We start from the raw sequence: 23,447 nt of genomic DNA, 5'->3' as shown, positions 1-23,447 counted from the left end.
AAGTGCGAGGCGAACTGGGCACTCAACTTCTTTAAGCTATTAATAGAGTTTGGCGTCAACCTGCTGAACCACACTCTTGCGAGACCTCTCAATGTAGTGGGAAAGGCTCGACACATAATCTCATCTGCTATGCCTTGCTAGTGCATAAGGGTCTTGAACGACTCTAGGTGGTCTAAAGGATCCCTTGACCCATCGTAGGCTTCTATCTGTGGCATACGAAACTTCGATGGAAGGGGGAATGAAGTGACGGGTGTAGGGAAGGGTGAATCCATCCAGTGTACCAGTTCTTCGAGATCACTTGATACCCATCCTCTGAGGGCGTTCATCATCAGATCCATTTGTTCCTTCATCATCTGCATCTTTGCAACCAGGTTCAGTGGGGTGATATATGTGGCAGTCGATCTGCTCACGGCGTTGCTTCCTTCTAGCCCTTTTCTATTCTGTTTACAGTTGGTGTGCTGAAGGCAGTCCCCCTCCTGCTCCTTTTCTTGATTTCAGGCTTAGCATCCCTTTGGCATAGCTGCTCTTCAAGGTCATGGTTTTGCTTGGTGAGACGTTCAATAGCCACGGCAAAAGTCTGAACTTGTCTCTCAAGGGCGGTGGTGCGTGGTTTGTCTCCTTGGTTATTCTTGGTGGTCGCCATCGAGCAAGTAAGCACCATGAAAAATTTTGTCTAGGAAGCGATAATATGGCTTACATATTTCCTACAGACGACGCCAACTGATGATGCTAAAAATTGTCAGTTAGTCATACGGTCCTCACGTGCATGAGACAACACCTACACAACACAGAAAAAGAAGACCTCAAGAGAGTACTAGTGATACTGGCCAAAAACCCTCCAAAGGTTAAGTTAGATAACTTTCACAACTCTAGAGTGCCAAAGCTGAGGCGAATTATGCGTACCTTGATCTTTGAGGGTTTTGAGTTTTTATAGTAGTGTAGAACCAACTTTGGTTTCTTGGCGAAGAGAAATATTTCTTTGTAGGAACGATCCTCATAAATCCACGTATTTTACAAGATCCTTTCCATATAGAGATTCTGTTGACTAGGGTTAATCGTGAAGCACAAGACATTTCCATTTGAAGCTCCTTGAGGACTAATTAAATCACATGGGTGCCATGTGGCTTTACCACCATCCACTTTGTATCCATCTGCTTTCTCGTCTATTTGCTCTTATCATGTCGTCCACCTTTAACATGTTCCTTCGTGTTGCTTCCTTCCATTTAACCATCCACAACCTAGTACAGTCGCTTATGGAAGTTTCTGTAAAATGAGACCATCTACCTTAATTTTGTCCTCTTCAATTCATAACACTATGTCTTATGTATTGTGCTCCCCGAGCATGACAACAACCCATCTATTATTCTCGTGGGAGAAGAAAATCTTGAAAATAGGGGTGGCAATTTTATTTTAGGGGTATTCAACTAAATAGGATGGCACAAGTTAAACACGACTCATTTAATAATCATGTCATATCTCTTCAATCCTCTTCAATCCTAGCATGATCTGTTTATAAAATGAGTTGCACAATACGACCCGCTTGACACGCTTAATATACATGTCATTTGGGTTGATACAAATGTAACACAAACGATTTCAAACCACTTAATGTTGAATAGGTTGTATTGGGTTGATACAAATACAATCCATTTAACCCACTTCAGACACAACTCATTTTAACATGTTTGACCTTATTAATGTTGTTTTAAATTTAATAAACAACAAATTTCATACCAAGTCATAACTCATAATATCAAAGCATCTATATATAAGTTATAACCCATAATATCTGACATAAAATAAATATTAATTATTATACAGGTTAAACGATTCATGTTAAAATGAGTTGTTTTGTGTTTGCACAAATATATGATCATTTCTTATCATGTCAATTGCAGGTTAAGCCAATTTTGAACCAAACCTATTAAGGTCAAACCTTAACCCTTAAAAGTTAAAAGCCCATGTTGTGTCAAACATTATCACCCAACCATAAGAACAAGATAATCCAAATCATGGGTTATGTATTGACCCATGGTAGTGTTGTACAAAGGCAAGAATACATATATTCAAGGCAACATAATTTTTTTGATGAGCATGTTCAAGACAACATATTTACAATTGTTAGATATAAAAATATTCAAAGATGCCAATAATAAGGAATCAAGTATACAAATATCAGTTTAGCAAAACAAAAAAAACAAAAAAAGTATACAAATATCAATAACAAGAACGACTTATAAGTCTAAAGGAAGTGCAATGAAAGTAACATATAAAAAGCATGCACAAACATGGAGAAGTCAACGTGTAATGACTACTCATGTGTCTCGATAATGAAAGAGCATGAATAAAGGAGGAAAAAGGAAAAAAGGAAATATAAAGAAATTCAAACATAGAAATATTTCAAAGGGCATGAATAAAGAAGGAAAAAAGAAAAGACTTGGTTAGTAAAGTCTTTTTTCTTTTTCTTTTTTTGAGAAGGATTGTAAAGTCTTACAAATTACAATTACGATACCTTAAACATACACAAACATATCAGCAAAGATCACATTGCATAAGGTTTGCCACTAAAATCTTTGAAACATATAAGCCAAAGAAACATAGTAATGTCTAATAAGAACACAATTTTTTTTCGATAGGAATAAGAACACAATTAATCTTAGACATACGCTATAACTTGAAGCAAGAATATGTTTAACTCTAAAATCCCCTATTACTATTTCATTTACTAGTAACTACTATGATTCTGACATTAATCCTAATATAAATTTAATTAACTATAAAAGTGAATATGCCACAAGTCAATTGAGACCTTCAATTCCGTTTTGGTGCTGCGTATTTTGAAAATTCAAGCTTAAATATACACACCAAATTTTTTTTGTTAAGAAAAAAACAATTTAAAGGGAAAACACCCTTTTACACAACTAAAATTTGATTAAAGGGAAAACGCCATCTGTATTGGTATTGAATACCTTTTTTTTTTTTTTGAGAAAGTGGTATTGAATACCTTAATTCTACAAGTATAAGTGTTTATGGGGTGTGGGGGGCAAGGGCCGGGGTTCAAGTCTTCAGGAGGGAGCTTTACACACATATACACTTAAATTAGGCTAGAGTAGAATTCTATCTTGCATTAAAAAAAAAACGATCAAATCATCAAAAGCCCCACGTAATAAATCTACACCTTAAATACCCCAAAATTAGGATTAGAAACAAGCATTAATTTTAAATTTTTCATGACTAGAAGATAATCTCAAATTTGCACATTGATAAAACCCTAAACCTTAAGTTCTAATCACTTAATAAATCATTCTTAACTATTAATTCATTGAATTGAGGGCTTAAGTCACTAATTATGGGTCTCAATTACTTGTATGAATAATCAATTTCAAGAACTTATGTTCTGAATCTAAAAATCCCTCAAAAGTCTAAAACAATCTCTCAAATTTCCACCCAAAAAAAAATTAAGAATTAATAAATATTGACATAAAATATTGAAATAATGGGCTGAATTACAATTTGGGGAGGTATCAATTAAGTCAACAAGAAAGAAAAGCCGGGCTAGGGCACGATCAAGAAAAATTCCAAAGTTTCCGTCAAGATTTAGTCGGAATCTAGCAATAACGCAACTACAATTATAGGCAAAGGTAGTTGAACAACCATTGGTTGCTTCAAATAAATCTAACAGACTTAATTTAGAGTGATTTGAAACGATTTCTTTTTTTCTTTTTCTTTTATTGGCTATATATAATGAATTTAAGTTGAGAAATGAACACACTTTTTTACCATTCCTAACTTTAATGGTTTTCTTTTTAAACGTATTCTCCACTCACCTGCCACTTTTTTTATTTATAAATAACATTTATAAGCAAGGAAACACCAAGCACAAGGCAAGAAGGAAGGACAATAATGCCCAAGCTTGTGGTCATCACCATTGTCAAGCTTGTTCATTACTCCAATATCCACAAACTGTTATGGAGGCTACAAAGTACAAACACAAATGACCCATGGAACAAGTCAAGTCAACCAAAGTGGATTCATCTCTGACCAAATGACCCATGGAACATGTATTTGGGCTTATAACCCACACGTGCATGCATCTCCAAAGCGAATTTGCTTTACAAACGTGGCTATGACCATATGGTTTACCAATCAGGATAACGAGACCATAGTATATTCAAAAGCATTTCATATATTCTGGAAGAATCGAAATCTTGTTGTACTTCTTTGAGGAAGCTTCCTAGCAAAGAGAAAAGAAATTCCATTACAAACGTTGCAATATATATAGTACCATGTGATGTAACATGTCACATTTTATCTTTGAAACACAAAGCACAAACATGAATAGTAAGAGAGTAGGGAATGAAGAAAAGGGAAATAGCAATGAAGTAAGGTACAGAGGGATTCGTAGAAGACCATGGGGTAAATTTGCAGCAGAGATACGTGACCCTTCAAGAAATGGAGCAAGACTATGGTTAGGGACATTTGATACAGCTGAAGAAGCAGCAAGAGCATATGATCGAGCCGCCTTCGGTTTTCGAGGTCATTTAGCTATCCTCAACTTCCCAAATGAGTACCAATATCAAAATCCCAGCTCTTCTTCTTCAAATTCGAGAACTTTTCCTTCCTCCTCTTCTTTTTCTTCTTCTTCAGCTCATGGCAAGAGTTTTGGCAAAGTGAGTTCATCCACTGGACAAGAAGGGGAGGTTATAGAGTTTGAGTATTTGGACAATAAGTTGTTGGATGAGCTTCTGGAAACACCTGGGGATGTAGGCAAAGGGTTTGGCAACTGAAAATATGTGACTGGTTCATTAAGAAAAGGACATGTATTTTTTTGGCCAATGTATGACTGATGTTTTTTCTATTTTCTTGTTTGTTTTTTATTCACCTTTTATGTATATATATGTGTGAGAGAGAATATGGAAGTTTATTCTCAGATTCCACCCTTTTACAGGGTTTTCTTTCCCTCCTCTTCCTCTTTTGGAGGTTTTTTTTTATTTAATTTTTTTAATTTCATTTCATCCTAATAAAAAATGCCTCTTATTATCATTATACAGGGTTCTCTATCTCTCTCTCTCCCTTTTTTTTTTTTTTTTTAAGGTCAAAGAACAAAAACTCAGGGCACAACCAGGTTTTGGTTAGACTTCAAGTTGTTGACTGAATTTGTCAGTCTTAGGATAGCTTCAAGTTCTGTTACTTTTAGCCCAATTTTATTGACCGGAGTGTGCCTCAGTGCCTTTACTGCTGTACCAAAAGCTATTTCTTATTTAACAATACTTTACAACAACAAGAGTCAGAAAAAACTGCATCCAAAGCAGCCTGATACATGGATGCGTACAAGCTAGAGATACTTCAACCAATGACTTCTAATAATAATTTTTTTTAAATAAAATAAATTTAATATTTTTTTATAAGGAATAAAAAAAAGACATCTGCTTCCTTCTAAAACAACATAAGTCGAATCATTGAGCTGCTTAGATCAAGATAACAGACGGCCAAAAGTGATGCCATACAAGAGCAGAAGTCAACCAGACCATTACATGGGCCTTGGAAATGATATTCTTTCTTTTACCGTTATGTGCCGCTTATATTAAAAAACGACAACAGCTACATAAACAAAGATAAAGATATAATCTATGGCTAATATAATACACTAGTAAGGCTCTAATTTGACAATGCAAAGAGCACTCAGAACAAGTGATAGTTTCATAATTTGTCCAAATATGTCAAACCCCACATAATTCGAAAGGAAATAAGATAACCACAATATATAGCACTACTATCTTACAAAAGGTATAGCCAATCCATTTGATTATGGTACCCCACAAAGTACCCCCCCCCCCCCCCCCCAAAAAAAAAAAAGGTTACTGTTTGTTAATTTTTTGAAGTTCAACAAAGTTTCACTCTCACTTTGTTTTGTTTTCAATATCAAGAAGTTCTTCCAACAACTTGTCATCCAAATACTCAAACTCAAGAACTTGTTTCTCAAATTGCTCACTCCTAGTTCTTTCCATATTCTGGAATGTTGATGATGAAGATGAGGAATTGGAAGATGGTGACAATGCTGAGGATGATGTTGTCGATGTGGGAGGAGGGGATTCAACTTGGGATAAACGATGTTCATCAGGGAAGTTAAGAATGGCCAAGTGACCCCTCATTGCAAAGGCAGCATGATCATAAGCTCGAGCAGCCTCCCCTGCCGTGTTGAAAGTCCCAAGCCACACGCGGCCTCCATGCTTAGTCGAGTCACGAATCTCTGCTGCGTATTTTCCCCATGGCCGCCTTCTTACTCCCCGGTATCGCACATCTTTTTCTCCATTTTTCACCTTCTCCTTGGAGTCTTCTTCCATATGGTGGTAGATGGTCCAGCTGGGTGAGTCATCTTAGCATTTATACTGGGTGGAAAATGGACCTAGCTTGGCAAAAATGTGGAAGTTGACGTAACATTGTGTGCAAAATTTTGTAACGTGCTAAAGAACTCTTTGATAGAGATTGAATTATAAGTGCAACGTATGTGTAATCAAGGAGATTATGGTTTTTTAAAGGGGCTACTTTTTGTGCAGGTTTACCTGTTTGGAATTCTCATTATTTATGTGTATCAGCGTATCTAATATTCTTCTAAAAACAAGTTCAAAGCAATCAGGTTCATCAGCTTTCCCTATTTCTCATCATGTTAATGTCGTATAAATTAATTATAATAGGATAGAATAGGTAACTAAGGTAAGGTCGTGCAATTTTGTCAACCTAATTCATTATCACATTTACATGGTTACTTTTGCTAACTTATTACCACGTACTAACTAGGGTGCAAGTATAAAATATATGATGCTGGAATTGGATTTGAAAGGGACAAAATTCAATTTAGCTAATGCAAATCTATAGATCATTAATTTGATGTCAATGACATGTTTTGAGGTTGCCGGTGAAGTCATTGGCTTACGCATTATATTTTATCAGCAGGATTGCTTTGTCGATGGCTTGAGGCACTCACAGCTATTGAAGGAAAAATATATAAAGTAGAAAACAAAACCACTATACAGTAATGAAAACTGGAAACCACAATAAAGAAAAAGGATTGTCTTATCAATTCATGTAGTGCATGTCACAAGGCCACCACTAATACCTAAAGCCCAACATTTCAACTGCTGAGCCTGGACGACCCACAATAATTTAGATTGATAACTGAGGTATCCATTTTGTTCAGCTAGTCCTGAAGTATGGGATTTGGCGTGTAGCAAACTAGGGTGGTGCGAGGTGAACAATTGTAAAGCCTACCGACAACAAACAGCAAATAGTGACTTTATTCGGCATACCATTTGCTAAAAAATTTCACTCTACTCCCCGTAGCTGATTACTGTAGCATCCGCTCCTTTTTTTCTTTTTTTTTTCTTTTTCTTTTTTTCTTCTCTCTCTCTCCTAGCAAACCAAGATGTCATCCGCACGATGGGGTTAATATTGGCAGTGGTTTGCTAAGGGTTTTTTCTTTTCTTTTTCTTTTTACAGTGGTGTTGAGATCGACTAAGATCGATGGTGTTTTGTTATAGGTTTTCTTTGGCTGTGGCATTAAGATTAGCAGTGGTTTGCTACCAGTTGCGGTGGTGGTTGTGGGAGTAGTTCTTGGCTATGGGTTTATCTAATGGGTTGTGGCAGTCGTTTTTGTGGTGGCCGTGGTCGTGGTTTTTTATCGTTGTTGTTGTGGGTTTGTTTTTGTTAAAATTATTTTATATGATTTTAATGACTTGTATGCTAAAATAACAAATGAGATGGAAGGTGTATTGTTAAATGATGCGCTAAAATAGCAAGTTTTTTGGTATGCTAAAATAGTTTCTTCTTTTTTTAGCACACCAGATACTAATGCTAAATATGCACCAATACCAACATATAAACATGTCAAATTGATGCCCAACACAATAGTGGTAAAGTCCATTATCATTGAATAAGATATTCAAGTTCAAATTCTGTCTACATAAAAAATTAATTAGTGTCTTAGTCTAATGATAAAGAATAATTATCATTGAACATATATCATATATTCAAATCTATCATATCTCAATTGGTAAAACCTATTATCCTCGAACAAAAAATTTGGAATTCAAACATCTTCTGCACCAAAAATCGATTGAAGTCTTAACCAAGTGATAAGAGCAATCATCATAAAGTGGACATGATAAATTAAAATTTTATCGTGTCTATCAAAAATCTATCCTATATAAATAAATAAATAAATAAAAACAACATCAACAACAACAACAATAATAATAAAAAGTAATAGTAAAGTCTTAGCAACAAAAGTTCCGCTGAAGGTGGTGATATTGATACAAAATGGACATGTTTGGACTGGTGGCGGCCTGGTGGGTAATAGTCGCTATCATTAAAACTCAGACAAGCCCTTCAAGCTAGTTTATTTTAATCAGTAATATGCACATGTTCAAATGGCCTGATTGAATAACATTAAAGTAGCTAATAATATGCGTAGTAAATTATGTCGGCCCTATAGGCTTAAATTATCTCGGGTTAAATCAATGTCCAAATCTATAGGTTTTCGAGTGGGTGCCTACTCAATCTTTGAGGATATTCTATCATACTTTGTTTTTTGGCATAATAAATAATGGTCTTGTCTTCTGATTGTGCACTTTATTATAAAACAAAGTAATTGGTCTTTGTTTCACATATTGCTTCTCCCCCAACAACTGTCACATTGGAAGCCTCAATAAGGGGTCGGTCGTCCTACTAGTCTAGAATTTCTAGATATAGTCAAGTCAATACCTAGTGTTGGCTAAGATATAAGATGGATCTAATTTCCTATACATGGTTCTTCATTAAAGATGTCATTAAGGCCAAGCTTTCCATATTCAACTACGATTCCATAAAGCTCCCAAAATGTGAAAAGAGCTAAATCGAGAATTTCAATTGCTAGCTCATACAATAAAATCTATCAAAGAATGGAAAGCAAGGAATTGTTCCCAATAGTTTACCAATGCATACTAGCCACTAATTTAATTAATGCTTGGTAGTATTTGACATTATCATCCTCCATCACAATTATAAACATATAGTGCTCTTTTCACCTTTGAGCCCAATTATCGGGCTATGTTTAGTTCCCTCGAAACATAGCTGATTCAGGAATAATGCTCGGGCCCAGATGGGAAAGTCATCATGGAAACAAAGTTATAATTATGGAGTTTTCCACTAGTGTTATAAAAATAAAAAACCCTCCCCCAATAGAATTAGTTTCCCTGGCATCTTGCTAATGCTTCCTCAGTATCTGAACCACCATGTCATAATGAATAACACAGTCCAGGAATGACAGTGCCATGGATTATATTCACAACTCATGATAATCAATTTTACCTGATTTATATTAACATTACTTATCAAAAAATAAATAAATAAAAAGATAGAGATTAACATTGTCGGCATAGTTCACTAGTGTTTTGCATCAGCATTATTAACTAGTTGGGAGTCCAAAAAATCCACATCATCCCCACTCCACAAAAGTATTTCTTGCCAAGGTCAGCACCTAAGCATCTATGGCAGCATCTTTGACAACAACAATTTACTCCACATTAATTAACTAACATCTATTTATTGAAAAAAGAATAAAGAATCTCACCAAAACATATATGAAACTATCCAAATCACATGCAATTTTTCATCTACAACAACAAAGCTTTAGTACCAAAATTTTGGGGCTAGTTATGAATCCTCAACAAACTAATTATGGTCAGTCACATGTCATCTAAGTAACATAAAATACAAACAATAGCTCTGCAAGTTATGATCTAAATAGAAGAGTATCATCTTGGAGACAGAATTCGATTTTAAGGCGTAACATGCAATTATAAGTGCAGCTTAAAAAAACCTAATCTATAAACACAAAATGACGAACAATAGCTCTGCAAATTATGATCTAAATATAAAGTGTACCATCTTGGAGATGGAATCCACCTTTTCAAATGCCTAATCTATAGATACAAAGGATTAACATCGCTGGCAGTGTTTAGCATGATAATTATTCCCTAGTTAAAAAACTCCACATCATCCCCACACTACATAAGTATATCTTGCAAAGGACAGCACCTAGATAGGCTAGATTCCTATGGCAAGCATCTTTGACAAAAACAATTTACTCTTCACATTAATTAACTAGCATCTATTTATTGCAAAAAGAATCTCAACAAACTATATTCATCAATATTCAAGTGAAAACACATTTAATTTGTCATCTACAACTACCAAGCTTTAGTCTTCTCAAAAAAGAAAAAAGAAAAAAACTACCAAGCTTTACTAACAATATTTTTGGGTCAGTTATGTATCCTCAACAAAAAACTAATCAAGGCTGACCAACAAAATAGACAAACAATAGCTTTGCAAATTATGCTCTAAGAACAAGGTTTTCATCTTGGAGACGGAATCCACCTTTTCAGTGTAACATGCAATTACAAGTAAAACTTAAAAATGTCTAATCTATAGATTAAAAATAATTAACATCATCGAAATAGTTACAATAGTTACAAGTATGCATCTCACTAGTATTTTGCATGAGGCATTATCACCTAGTTGGGAGTACAAAAAGTCCACTACATCCCCACACTATAAAAGTAGACTTGCCAAGGCTGGCACCTAGGAACCTATTGCCAGCGCATCTCTGATAACACTAATTTATGCTTCACATTAATTAACATTTTTTTTGGTAATGACGTGGAACCGCACCAAGGCAGGGTCCTTTAGACCCACCCCATGAGAGTAAACCATAGATGCACAATCCCACCCGCTAGAACCGTGTATTAGGTAATCCAAGAGAACTCATAGTATGGATCAAACCCAGGATGTTTGGGTCTCCAACTCATCCCAAGCCTCCAACCACTAGGCTACACCCTGACAGATAACAAACATCTATTTATTGAGAAAAAATAAAGAATAGCAACAAACCCCATACGTCACTATCCAAGGACAATCACATGTGATTTGTTATCTCTACAACAACCAAGTTTTAGTAACAAATTTTGGGGTCGGTTATGAACCTTGAACAGACTAATCAAGTTCAACCAAGTCATTTAAATAACTAAAAAGACAAACAATAGATCTGCTAATTATGATCTAAAAAGAAAATTATCATCTTAAAAGAGGTGGAAGCTGCCTTTTCAGTGTGACATGAAATTTCAAGTGAAGTTTAAATATGCCTAATCTATAGATAAAAAATAACTAAGTGTGCGTTTGGAGTAGCTTTTTGCTAATTTGCTGAAAGTTGGTAAAAGTACAATAGTACCTAGATAATGTGAGATTTTAAAAAGCTATATGTAAGCAAATAAAAGTCTAATAAGCTCTACCGAAAAAGCCAAACCAAACGCACTAAGTTATCAGTGAACAAAGTGCTAACACATTGATAGATTTGAGTGAGATCTTTTGTAGTCTTGTCAAACAAGATATTCTACATGCAAAGCAACTTCAATAATGCCAACCGCTAACACATTGATAGCTTTGAGTGAGATCTTTTATAGTCTTGTCAAACAAGACATTCTACATACCAAGCAAATTTGATGATGCCAATTACTACTCTTTACATGTGTTAACTAATAAAAGATAAAGAAAATTGTTTACTGAAAATAAAAAAAGATGAATTTCAAAAAGCAATAGATATCACTTTCCAAGGAAAAATAAAATCACATACAATTGATAATCTAAAAAACAAAAAAAGCACAATCAGTGATATGAATTCTAAATAAGGAGAAAAGGGCTAACCTCAAGATAGGTCTGCTTATAACTTATTTTGGAGTTTGGACAGCTAAAAAAGGCATCTTTTATTCTTCTGCTTCAGGAAAATTTCAATGAAGTTAACTTTGTTCCATTACGGTTCCCTTTCATATTTCTCCTTGTCCATGAACCTAGCTAAAAGTACATAGAAGGAACAAAAAAATAAATAAAAGATTATCAGCAGCTGAAACTCATTATGCAGATTGTAATTGTAACAGATACAGGAATGTTAAAGCCTTTAATATAGTTGAACAAAAGAAGAATCCTGTTAAAGCATAATCTGATTATTGTATAAAGAGCATGACAAAGAATATATTTGACTAAAATATTACTGCTATCCACCACTTTTTTTTATAAGTAACATAAAAATTATTAAAAGCACTATTCTTAAACATAGGATGTAGACAACAGAATAGCAAAGAATAAACAGAAAGAAGCGAAGAGATATAATAACAATACAAAGGGCAAGAGACAATAGACTAAAAGGCAAAGCATCTAAAAAATTCATGAAAGAAGTCATGGAGAAAGTATGGAATTTTGAACTCCACTTGTAAAGGGTGTTCAGAAAGAGGAACTTACAGTGAGGCAAGGATAACTCCCCCTCAAAAGTATGGAGAGTCCTCTCTTTCCAAATGCACTACATGCAACATAAGGACCTGTTCCCAATGCTTCCCCACTTCTTAGATCGCCCAATGTCTCCTTCCAAGACTCCAACATAGCAAGTACTAAACTGGGCATTACCCACGTAACACAAAATAGGCATAGTAATAGATACCATCATACCACAGATCCATAGCAACAAGGCAATGTAGAAGAAGATGGTCCACAGACTCCATTGGACTTACATATACAACATCAGCCCGCAATCATAATTTCCTTCTATTATAAATTATCTGTTGTCAAAAATTTTCTCACTACTACAGTCCGCATGAAGAAAGTCACTCCTAGGTAGGCTCTACCTCTCCAAAAATACTGCCAAGGAAAGGGGGCAGACCGTGCATTCCCTAAACTAACCTCAGTATATTTGTTTCTGAAAATTCAATTGCTAGTCCAATGATTCTTCCAACACAAAATTTTAGAGACATCTCCTACAGAATCTAAGAGGCAAATTTATTCCAACCATTTATTTAATATATTTCCACAAACCAACCCATAAGGAGCTTTGACAATGCCAGAACACCAATCACCCCTACCAGTATCATATTTGTGATCAATCACTTTCCTCCACAATGAGTCCCTTTCTACCACATAATGCCACAATCATTTACCATGAAAGGCTTGGTTAAAAATGAGGTTCTTCGTTATCTAGTACCCAAATGCCCACTTTGGATCAGGCTACACATTGTAGACCTTCACCATATGGAACTGATGCTCATCCCCAATAAAAACCCCATAAGAAATCACTTTTTATAGTTTTCAATTTATTAGCCACACTAACAGGTATGGAAACCAACACAACCAAAAATTAGGGAGAATGAAGAGCGTACTCTTAATTAGTGTGAGGCATCCTCCCTTTGATAGATAAAGTTTCTTCCACCGGCCAATCTCTTTTCCATCTTCTCTATTATGCCATCCCATATATTGCTAGCTTTAAAATGAGCCCCAAGAGGGAGTCCCAAATATTTCATTCAAAGAGAAGAGACCTTAAAAAGCCCAAAGTGTTAGCCAAGACCTCTGCCTCTGTGACCATCCCTACAGGCACCATCTCTTTTTTGGTAAAATTTATCCTCATACATATATAGCCTCAAACCATAACATAATACATCTCAAATGGTGAATCAAATTGACATCTGCATCACAAATATATATATATATATATATATATATATATATATATATATATATATCTCATTGGCAAAAGGCAAGTGTCATTTCATCAAAGCCTTAGTATTTCCTAAAGACATAGAAAAACCATCTATAAAACCTCTTGCCTTCTCCTTGGCAAGTGTCATTTCATCAAAGCCTTAGTATTTCCTAAAGACATAGAAAAACCATCAATAAAACCTCTTGCCTTCTCCTTAGTCATCAACCTACTAAAAGCCTCCACAACTAGTACGAAAAACAATAGGGAAAGAGGGCCACCTTGACATATTCCTCTATGGCTGTCAAAGGAAAAATTTGGATTTCCATTGACAATAACAGAAAACCAAAACAGTAGGGATGCAAAAAGCCTTGCTCCTTGATCCCAATTGCCAAAATTAACTATGCTGAGTAGGTGCTGAAAATACGCAGGAAGCCCAAATATTATGTGGGGAAAAATAAGAGTAATGAAGTGCACCCATATATCACTAATAAAGAACATCAGCAAAAGCCACAAAAGGCACAGGCACCAGGTTCTAAAACCCCCAACCACACCCCTCCCTTCCCCCCCACCCATCCAAATAATAATAATAATAATAATAAATGAACACACGTGCACCCACCCACATGCCTCCCCCCTTTCTCCCCTCCTTCAAATCTATTTTATTTTCAGTCCAAAATATTCTTTAAACCATCATCACAGTCCTTGCATCCTAAAAACCACAAAAACACGCATGTACCAGGTTTTAACCCCCCTCCCCCCAGGAAAAAAATATAATAAAATAAATAAATAAAAAGAATGAACACACTTGTTCACTGACTCACACACCTACCTCCACCCCCCCCCCTTTTTCCTTTCTCCCCTCCAAATCTATTTGAACTTTGTTTTGGCTTTACAAGTGATAGCAGTTTACCTAGTCTGAAATAGCAGCACAGCACTTGCATCCCAATGTTTCAGCAAGTCAGCTAATGTTCCTAGCAAGAAAAGCACTCAAGACACTGATAAACGTATGGGATCTAAAAGGGATTATTGATAGAAAACATGCAATAGTTTACAATTAGGCATAAATAATGACAACCTAAAAGGTAACAAGATCTGCAATGGGTTGAGACTCATTCAAATGATATTTCCCTAAATATCATTGGCACTGCTGAAACATACAACATGAACTCATGTATACTGCAATGCCCCTGAAATGGCAAAAACTGCATATAGTGAGAGAACCATTACTCAAGCAACTAGAGACCTGAAAAAAAAAATCAAAGACAATTTACAGATGAGTCTCCACAATCAGATCAGTAAAATGATGCTGACGTAGAACATTAAGTTGCCAACAACACTTTCCACCACCTCACACTTTAAGTGGTATCATGCTAAAATCACCACCACACTGTATACATCCCCATTCCCACCACCAAAACACCAATATCACCTGATTTCAACTAGGGCCAACACCATGACCAACTCTTCTATGGCCTTCACCAAGGTTTCTGGTCCATGCACATCACATGTTCTTTGCATGGTAGTGGTCAACAATGATATCTAGTTTCATTTTAACTTCCAAATGAGATATTGTACATTAGTCAACCACCAAACACAATAAATTCCTAAAAATATTTAATTTCAAAACATTTTCATTTCTCATGGCAATAACTCTTACAGACTTCATGACCTAAAAACTATAAGTTATGATCTTTCTCTTTTTTTTTTTGGATAAGGAAAGCAAAATTTCTGTACCTATAAGGTGTACTAGGGTAAGTATGCCCCTCCATTCACTGTTGGATTGCATTAAACGAATTAAAACCTATATCCAAATCAAGCCTACAGAGATAGTATTTTCTTGTTTGTCCTACAAATAAGAATGCTCAAATTGTGATGCAGACCAATGTTGAATAAAGCAAAAACAATTGTTTGTTTTTCCCACTAATAAAAAGGTAATTGTTAGCTCAGGAGGTATAAAGTATGTTGTAAAAACAGTTTCTTAACTCAATTATTTAAGAATTTTTTTTTATAGCTCTCATTAAAACATTGTACCAAATTTCAACAAGCACAGATATTTGTAAATCAAACCTACAATTACAGATAGTAAGAACTTAAAATCTGATGATGATGAAAAAGCTAATCAATTCCATTATATAAAAAAATATATAAAATAAAATAAAATAAAATTGAATTATAAAAAGTTGTAGAATGATAGTACCATTGAAAAAATGCATAACAAGAAATCATTAAGACGTGCTTAGCTAGCCTCGATATATGACTTCATAGTAAACATGGTCCTCTTCCTCAATGTTCCCACATCCAGATTGCATAATTTGTTTCCAATACAACACATCATCGCATGCCAGACAAGAATGTACATTAATGCAATGATCTCCTTTGTTCCAATCAAAGCATCTGTCACAATTACATCACAATGACAATAGCAATTATATACATCAATGTATCATCTAGGAAAAAGTCTGGTGCCACAACTTGTGGCACAACTCCTCTAGGAAAAAGTCTGGTGCCACAACTTGTGGCACAAGTTGTGCCACAAGTTGTGCCACCAGAACTGCTCATCATCTAAAACATTTGGCAGACCACAACACATCATATGGTATTAAAAGAAAATATCCGTACACTTTCTACATTCCTCAAGAAACTACAGGGACAAGAACACTGAAAAAAAAAAATAAAAAGGCCCCAGTCCATGTTCATATCCGATTTTGTTACAAAATTTGATTGAAGAAAAAGAATCAACTGGTACCATCATATTGTTGTCCCAAAGGCAGATAGCCACCCACTGCAAGATTTACAATTGTTTCCTTTTCTTCTCCAAATAAAAGTGATTCCGTTGGAAGTTTAAGATTGCCCAAAGGAGATGCCGAAAACCAATCTCTGGCCAAAGGACAGGTGTTGAGTACAAGTAACAGTATGCACTCTGCCAGAGAAGAAAATTACTTAAGCGAGTCTCACCAGAAGTACGGATTAAGATATCAGGATCAGGTGCAACTGACACATACATATGCTTTTCAATATCTATTAATTTAATAAGGTTCTCCCCTTCATCCTTTTCAATACATTCAAGTCCTATTAAGCCATACCCAGATCCACTTGCATTCAGTAAACTAATCTCCTCCCACTTTTCTTCACATGCTTTTTCTACAGCATGCACAATCTCATTGGTCGAATTGTAGGCAACACATATTGACAAGACCGCCTTGGAGTTATTGGCAGTGGCCACCATTGCCCTCTCTGCTGCCAATCTGACAGGTTCACTCAACAATTTTAGGTTCCCCAAAAAGTGCACCCTAACCCCATAGCGATTTACTATGCTCTCTTCCTCCATCAACCCTTCAATTTTTTCCTGCATCAGATCCATCAAAGATTGAACTTCTTCAGGACGTCGTTTGAAATTATCAATGCTGAAGGCATAAATTGTTACATATCTCACACCCATCTCATAGCAATACTTAAGCATGGACATGAGAGCCAAAAATCCAACTCTATGTCCAGTCCCTTCAATCAAATTCTGCTTTTTTGCATATCTACGATTTCCATCCATGATGTATGCAATATGTTCAGGAATGGGACCAACAGAGAGAACACGAAAAGTACATTTGCGGAGGAAAGTAACAAAGTTCTCAAAGATGCAGTTTATTCTACTCCTACCATCTTTCTTCATTATAGAACCTTGTATAAGCACTAAATCTCCCAAAAAGACCTGTCAATACAAAAAGCAAAATTCAGTTTAATTTGGTTAAAATAGCAAAGTTACATAATCAGAAAGCCCACACAAATAAATTTGTATAAATTAATACGCCAAATATGGCAGTGTGTATTGGCTGTTAATTACAAGAGCTCACTAGCTGTTTAGAGACCTATGATCAGACTAATAAACATTCTTTATAAGAGGTACCACATTTTCTATGATCGGGGGGGAGCTGTTTGAGCAAGATAATATGGACTGGCTGCCAAGCTTGATAAGTAAGTCAAAAAGCAACTTGAGCAATTTAGAGAAAGGGAAAGTCTGAGTGCCATGTGTAGCAGCTACAAACTATATGCATTACACATTTCTTGTTCCAATTTACGTGGAAAACAAGCCATCTACCATTATTGAGTCATGCACAAATCACGCATAATTGGACCTAGAACATGACCCCAAACCATGATACTATAAACAAAAGACAAACTAAGTAATTAAAATACAGACAACCTTGGACTAACACTCTCCCAATGCATCAAAACATTATTAGCAAGAACAACAACTCAACATTTTACCGGTTCAATCCGATAGCAGAAGAACAAGAAAAAAAGAAAATATACTCAAACTAAATGCAACAAACATCATAAGCAAAGAACAACCAAACCTCACATTAAACTAGACAAACGAACATGCACCTTTACAGTGTGACATTCACATTTAAGACTAACGTGAAGTATACTGGCAGCTTTCATATACATTTTCTTTTTCTTTTTTTTCTTTTCAGATTTGTCATTTTTTGTTACATTTTTTTTTTTTTTTTTTTTTGAGAAACTCTAAAAAAATAGACTTTTTGTATAGACTTGAGTATCTAAAACATATTGAAGATAGACTTTTAGAACCACATTTCTAGAGGAATTCTATAGGCTATTGTCCAACACTCATTGTCTAATGCATGTGTGAAGTAGCAGGATTTCAAGCTATATACGTTTCTTGATCGGTTTTTTTGTTTTTTGATCGGTTTTTTATACTGGTTGATTTCAAAGTTCTCAAGAATTTAAAATTAAGAATCAACTCTCTGATTTACAAAATTTCTAATTACTGGTAAAGCCTTATAGGCCTAATGCAAGCTGTTAATATTATTGGGTTACAAACTTTTGTTACTTCAGGCCTACCTTCATCTATTTCCTTTTCCAGCCCAAGGTAAGGAGCAGCAAGCCTGATTCAAACCAGGTCTATATTATTATAATATATATTAAGAGTGACACAGATTTTAAATAATAGAATAACACAATCTAATTTATCAAAGACACTATTGTAATTTGGTTACATATATACCTGTTACATTCATATATTCTCCTACATTAAGTGCAAGACAACCTAAAAAGAACATTCTAATCCTTCAGATAGCTTGCATAAAATGTGGCACCTTAAAAGATGAGGAAAAGCCATAACAACTGGGAAACATTCTTGTACATCTATTATCAATTGACAAGAGCAGAGAACCCATATGCAATTTTTGAATAATACCTTATCCTTATCAATCGGAAAGATAAGACTGCATCACCTTCTAGTTATGAATGTACAACTAAGCAACCCAAACACAAAGAAATAAGCTCAGTCTGTACAAAGTGACAACTAACAGCTAAAACCAAAATCATAATCACCCAAGTTTCCTTTACAAATTTTCCCATGAACATGCTAATTTAAACATCACATCATTCTTTTTGGAGCACTTGAAACAGTATCACCATACTCATCATTTTCTTCATTCATTGAATCCATGTCTAAAATGTAAAGGAAAAAAAAACCAACAACAATAAATAAAAAAATAAAAAAAAAACTCAGCATTTTGAACCATTCAGAAAGGGAAAGATTGAGTTTGTTTAAATAGGCCAAATCTATGGTCAAACACTATATACAAAACCAGACTGTAGAATCACCATAGCATCACAATATAGGTATATGCAATATGCCTAGAAGAAATGGACAAAGATAATGAAAATATACAAGTAAATTCTCATCCATAACCAATTAGCAAATTCTCATCCATTCCAAAACCTGACCACTCAAATAATTGGATATTATGGGTATAACTGCGAATTTGAAAACTATGACAATATGGGATTACAGTAATAAAAAGTTCGCATGAAATATCACAAATATACCAGGACTCAATGCTTGCAAACTATTCACATTCCAAACACGACATTCTTACTTTATGACCGGTAGCAGACTCACACTCTCACAGGCTCACAGTCACAGACACAACTTTCAGTTTATGGTTCAATACCAATACATTGGCCACTGATCACAAATTACAGAAAAGCTCAAACTTTCATGTAAAAATCACATATTTATGAACCAAAGTTTTCAGAAACTTGGGCGGAAAAAAATCCTCTATTGTTTCTATTCAATGCTCCCTTTGGTTACTGTGTAAACGTAAGGAAGATAGAAACTTACCCAGAAAAAAAAAAAAAAAAAAAAAATTCACCTTCCATTTTATGATAAAAGTTTCAAATTTTCATATTTCCTTTCTTTTCTCTCACTTTCTCAGAGACCAAACAGTGCAAAGTAGTGAATAGAAAGAAAGAAAAAAGACTGAAATTTGAAAATTACCAGGTGGGCTTCCTGAGGAGACGAAGATCTGAGAGAAATGACAAGCGATTCCCAGGAATCTCCGAAGCTTTGAACCTGCTGAAGCTGTTGGGTTTCCAATTAGGACGTTATTGGAGGCCGCGAAAATGAAGGAAAATGAAAACCCTCGTGAAACTCTGAAACATGAGGGTTTTTTTTTTTTTTTTTTTTTTTTTAAAGGACTGACTTGGATTTGGGTATACTGTTTTTGGGTTAAACGGGCTTAATGGGTTTTTAGTTAAAACCCACCAATAATCATTGAGTCTAACAAGGTTAATACCTATTTAATTCAAATAATAATTTGGTGGATTTAAGTTCAATTAAAGTGGGTAAATTTTGGTCTAATTTACACCAATCCAATCAAATTGGATAGAAGCCAATTATAAATCGCACAAACTCAACCAAAACGGATAGAATAGTAGACGTGGAAAAAAGGAATTATTACAATAAAATAAACTACAAGAAACTCAAGCCCGACAAGCGTAAATGGAAAATGACAGTATCAATCATTTGGCAGAACCTCATTCATAAATAAAATGTACCACCCGATTCTTGGAATCAAAATGAGAATAAATTAAAGAACAAATCCGACTAAGCAATTGCTAACTCAGGCATCAAATTAATATCACAAATTCGAATCGTGCAAAGCAAAAAAATAATCATCTAAAGTAAATGACAGATATTCAGCAATTGCACAAAATCAGATACAAAATGTGTGGCATACTGTACTTGTACTCGGATTTGGCTTTGGCGCAGTTTCAACCAAATATATAGAGAAAACTAGTCCAAATTAAAATACATGAATATCAGAATATGTAAAATCTAAAATGGAACTGAGTTGCACAACCGTAGGAAAAAGTGTAATTCTTGAGACAAGGAGGAGGGAGGAACGGCGAGACTGTGTGAGCGATGTGAGGGAGGAGACCACCGTGTCAATGGCTGTCGGAGGGAGGCGGCTAGGGCTTGAGTTTAATCTATCACTCGTGCTCGTGGGTTCACAAATCTTACATCATATTTCAAATGGAGTTTTGATTTGAATTTGTAACCGGTCAATTCGTTTCTTACATGTAAATTCACTTTTGTGATTTTTTTTAATAAATAAAAATGAAATGCCACACCATTAAAAAATAATGTTAGATCATTATTTCATTAGCTACGTAAATAATATTACTAACAAAAATAAACTTGAGATTAATTTACCCAAGTTTTACATTTTAAGGGCATGTTTGTTATACCATTTCAAACTCACATTTTTACATTTTAAACAACATTACACATTTTTTCGCACACTTTTTTACCTACACGTATTTTAAAAAACTACAAAAATCTCATCTCAAACTACTCTACCAAACACTCCCTAAGTATTTTTATTTTTAATTGAGGTTATTTTAGGTATTGCACAATAAAATATTCTAAGAATTAAAATATATGTTTAAGCGAGAGAATAACGGAATGAGTGTATTTTTTTTCATTTCTAAAACGAAACTGCTCGATTTCAAAGTTTAAGGAGAATTATGATATTAAAAATAGGGCAAAACTTAGGTACAATACCTTAGGTTCCCTACTTAAAATTTTGACATCTATCAAATTTAACATCTCAAACAAACGGCCGTTAAAACCATTTTCTTTTCCTTCTTCCTTTCCTATACTACAAGTCTGCAAACGGCTTCTCTTCCAAACCCAAAACCTTTCTCTTCCAAACCACCCATGATCCTTCTCTTCGAAACCCAAAACCCAAAAAAAGAAAGAAAGAATCATTGATTAGAAAAAAAAAAAAAGAAGAAGAAGAAGAAGAAGAAAGGAATCAGATACATAGACCGCGAGAGAAAGAAAGAATCATAGACTAGAAGAATCATAGATCAGAAAAAAGAAAGACCCATGACCCTTCTCTTCGAAACCCAAAACCCATAAAAAGAAAGAAAGAATCATCGATCAGAAAAGATAAAATTTAAAAATTTAAAAAAAAAAAAGAAAAAAAAGAATCATAGATCACAATGAAGAAAGACCCATGACCCTTCTCTTTGAAACCCAAAACCCAAAAAAAAAAAAAAAAGAATCATCAATCATAAAAAATAAAAAAAATAAAAAAAGGGAATCAGATACACAGACCGAGAGAGAAAGAAAGAATCATAGATCAGAAAAAGAAGAAAGGAAACAGATACACACCGAGAGAGAAAGATAGAATCATAGATCAGAAAAGAAGAAAGGAAACATACACACACCGAGAGAGAAAGATATGAGATTTTCTTCTTCTTCTTTTTTGGGTTTTGGGTTTCGAAGAGAAGGGTCATGGGTGGTTTGGAAGAGAACGGCTTTGGATTTGGAAGAGAAGTCGTTTGCAGTACAGGAAGAAGAAAAAAAAAAAAAGTTTTAACGTCGTGTGTTTGAGATGTTAAATTTGACAGATGTCAAAATTTTAAGTAGGAAACCTAAGGTACTGTACCTGAATTTTGCCCTTAGAAATATTGGGGCAAGTCGAAACCTAAATAGAATATGCCAAATAGTGAGCCTAATCTAGCCTATTGCCAAAGAGATGTATCTCTTTTTTTTTTTTTCTTTTTTTGCTGAATGCCAAAGAGATGTATCTCTTAGTTTTGTACCTTTTGGTTATTTATATAAAGGGCTAAGGATTCATTTGTGCAATTGATAGAATTTTTCACTTATATGTGATGTTATATATATATATATATATATATATATATATATATATATATATATATATATATATATATATAGCCAAAACTTAAAAAAAAAATCCAATTAAATTCTACAATTGAAGTCTAATTTTGCGTTATATGTCTTAAATTATAAATGTGGGACCATATTATAAATTCATCCAAATAAGTTATGTATAAAAACCAAAAAGTCTAGAATTAATAAATCGTAAAAAGAAAGTACTTCATAATAACAAAAATTAAGAAGTGATAAAAAAATGGATAATTAACATTTTCTACTTAATAATATTCTTACAAAACTTTTCAAAGAGCTAACAAAATATAAGAATGACTATCAATAATATTTAAATTATATTATGTTATCTTGTAAGTATATTCATGCATATGCATAAGGTCACAAGCTAGTAAAGAAGAACACACAGAAACATATCTTCTTATTTCTTATCAATTTCATCAAAACATTTAGTTTGTAGATACTGTGTATTTTGTTTTTATAACAAATACCACCGATGAGTCTCAATAATACAAATCTTGGGGACTTTGAATTTTTCAACATATGAACTTCCCCATACATAAATGATAAAACATTAAAAAAAAAAAAAAAAAAAAAGGGAAACAAAAAAGTGTTTTTTTTTTTAATTTTATAAAAATGAATTAATAATTATGGTAATTATTATTGTATATTTATTGTGATTATATATATATATATATATATATATATATATATATATATATATATATATATATATATATATATATAAACCGAAACTTCTAAAGCTCCCACAATTTTTCACGTTAATACAATATTAAAAAAAAAAAAACCATAATAAACTTGATACTCAGGCCTTTCCCTTTCACGATGCTTTGCCTCCCGATGCTCTGCCCTTCCCTTTCACGATGC

General features: G+C 34.3%; 3 protein-coding genes across 10 annotated transcripts; 1 reads left to right on the top strand and 2 right to left on the bottom strand.

Moving 5' to 3' along the window:
• Positions 1 to 3,845: 3,845 nt before the first annotated feature.
• Positions 3,846 to 20,878, bottom strand: LOC142619467 (dehydrodolichyl diphosphate synthase CPT3-like). 8 transcript variants are annotated; one of them, XR_012841490.1, is made up of 7 exons: positions 19,854 to 20,878; positions 18,410 to 18,453; positions 16,299 to 17,255; positions 15,750 to 15,946; positions 14,463 to 14,739; positions 11,737 to 11,883; positions 6,346 to 10,872 (listed from the first exon to the last, which is right to left on the bottom strand). XR_012841490.1 is itself a non-coding variant. In XM_075792565.1 (3 exons), the coding sequence occupies exons 2-3, from the start codon at positions 18,413 to 18,415 to the stop codon at positions 16,344 to 16,346; spliced, it is 918 nt and encodes a 305-aa protein (XP_075648680.1). In that variant the 5' UTR covers positions 18,416 to 18,453; positions 19,854 to 20,878; the 3' UTR covers positions 16,130 to 16,343. The 8 variants fall into 8 exon arrangements, 2 of the variants coding, with proteins under 2 accessions (XP_075648680.1, XP_075648682.1); XR_012841491.1 differs by having other exon boundaries at positions 11,737 to 11,879; XR_012841494.1 differs by lacking the exons at positions 6,346 to 10,872; positions 14,463 to 14,739 and adding an exon at positions 3,846 to 4,234.
• LOC142619468 (ethylene-responsive transcription factor ERF098-like) lies at positions 4,300 to 5,046 on the top strand. The gene has a single exon (XM_075792568.1). It carries the CDS (start codon positions 4,335 to 4,337, stop codon positions 4,785 to 4,787), a length of 453 nt encoding a protein of 150 aa, XP_075648683.1. The 5' UTR covers positions 4,300 to 4,334; the 3' UTR covers positions 4,788 to 5,046.
• LOC142620578 (ethylene-responsive transcription factor ERF096-like) lies at positions 5,901 to 6,344 on the bottom strand. Its single transcript, XM_075793935.1, has one exon. It carries the CDS (start codon positions 6,342 to 6,344, stop codon positions 5,901 to 5,903), a length of 444 nt encoding a protein of 147 aa, XP_075650050.1.
• Positions 20,879 to 23,447: the final 2,569 nt, after the last annotated feature.

This window comes from Castanea sativa, chromosome 12 (assembly GCF_040712315.1).
Source record: "Castanea sativa cultivar Marrone di Chiusa Pesio chromosome 12, ASM4071231v1".
In the NCBI taxonomy this organism is placed as follows: domain Eukaryota; kingdom Viridiplantae; phylum Streptophyta; class Magnoliopsida; order Fagales; family Fagaceae; genus Castanea; species Castanea sativa.
This window is presented reverse-complemented; position numbering and strand designations above follow the sequence as displayed.

What these genes read in the sequence shown, in the direction of transcription:
- LOC142619468 (XM_075792568.1), top strand. Translation starts at nt 4,335, where the DNA reads ATGAATAGTAAGAGAGTAGGGAATGAAGAAAAGGGAAATAGCAATGAA.
- LOC142620578 (XM_075793935.1), bottom strand. Translation starts at nt 6,344, where the DNA reads ATGGAAGAAGACTCCAAGGAGAAGGTGAAAAATGGAGAAAAAGATGTG.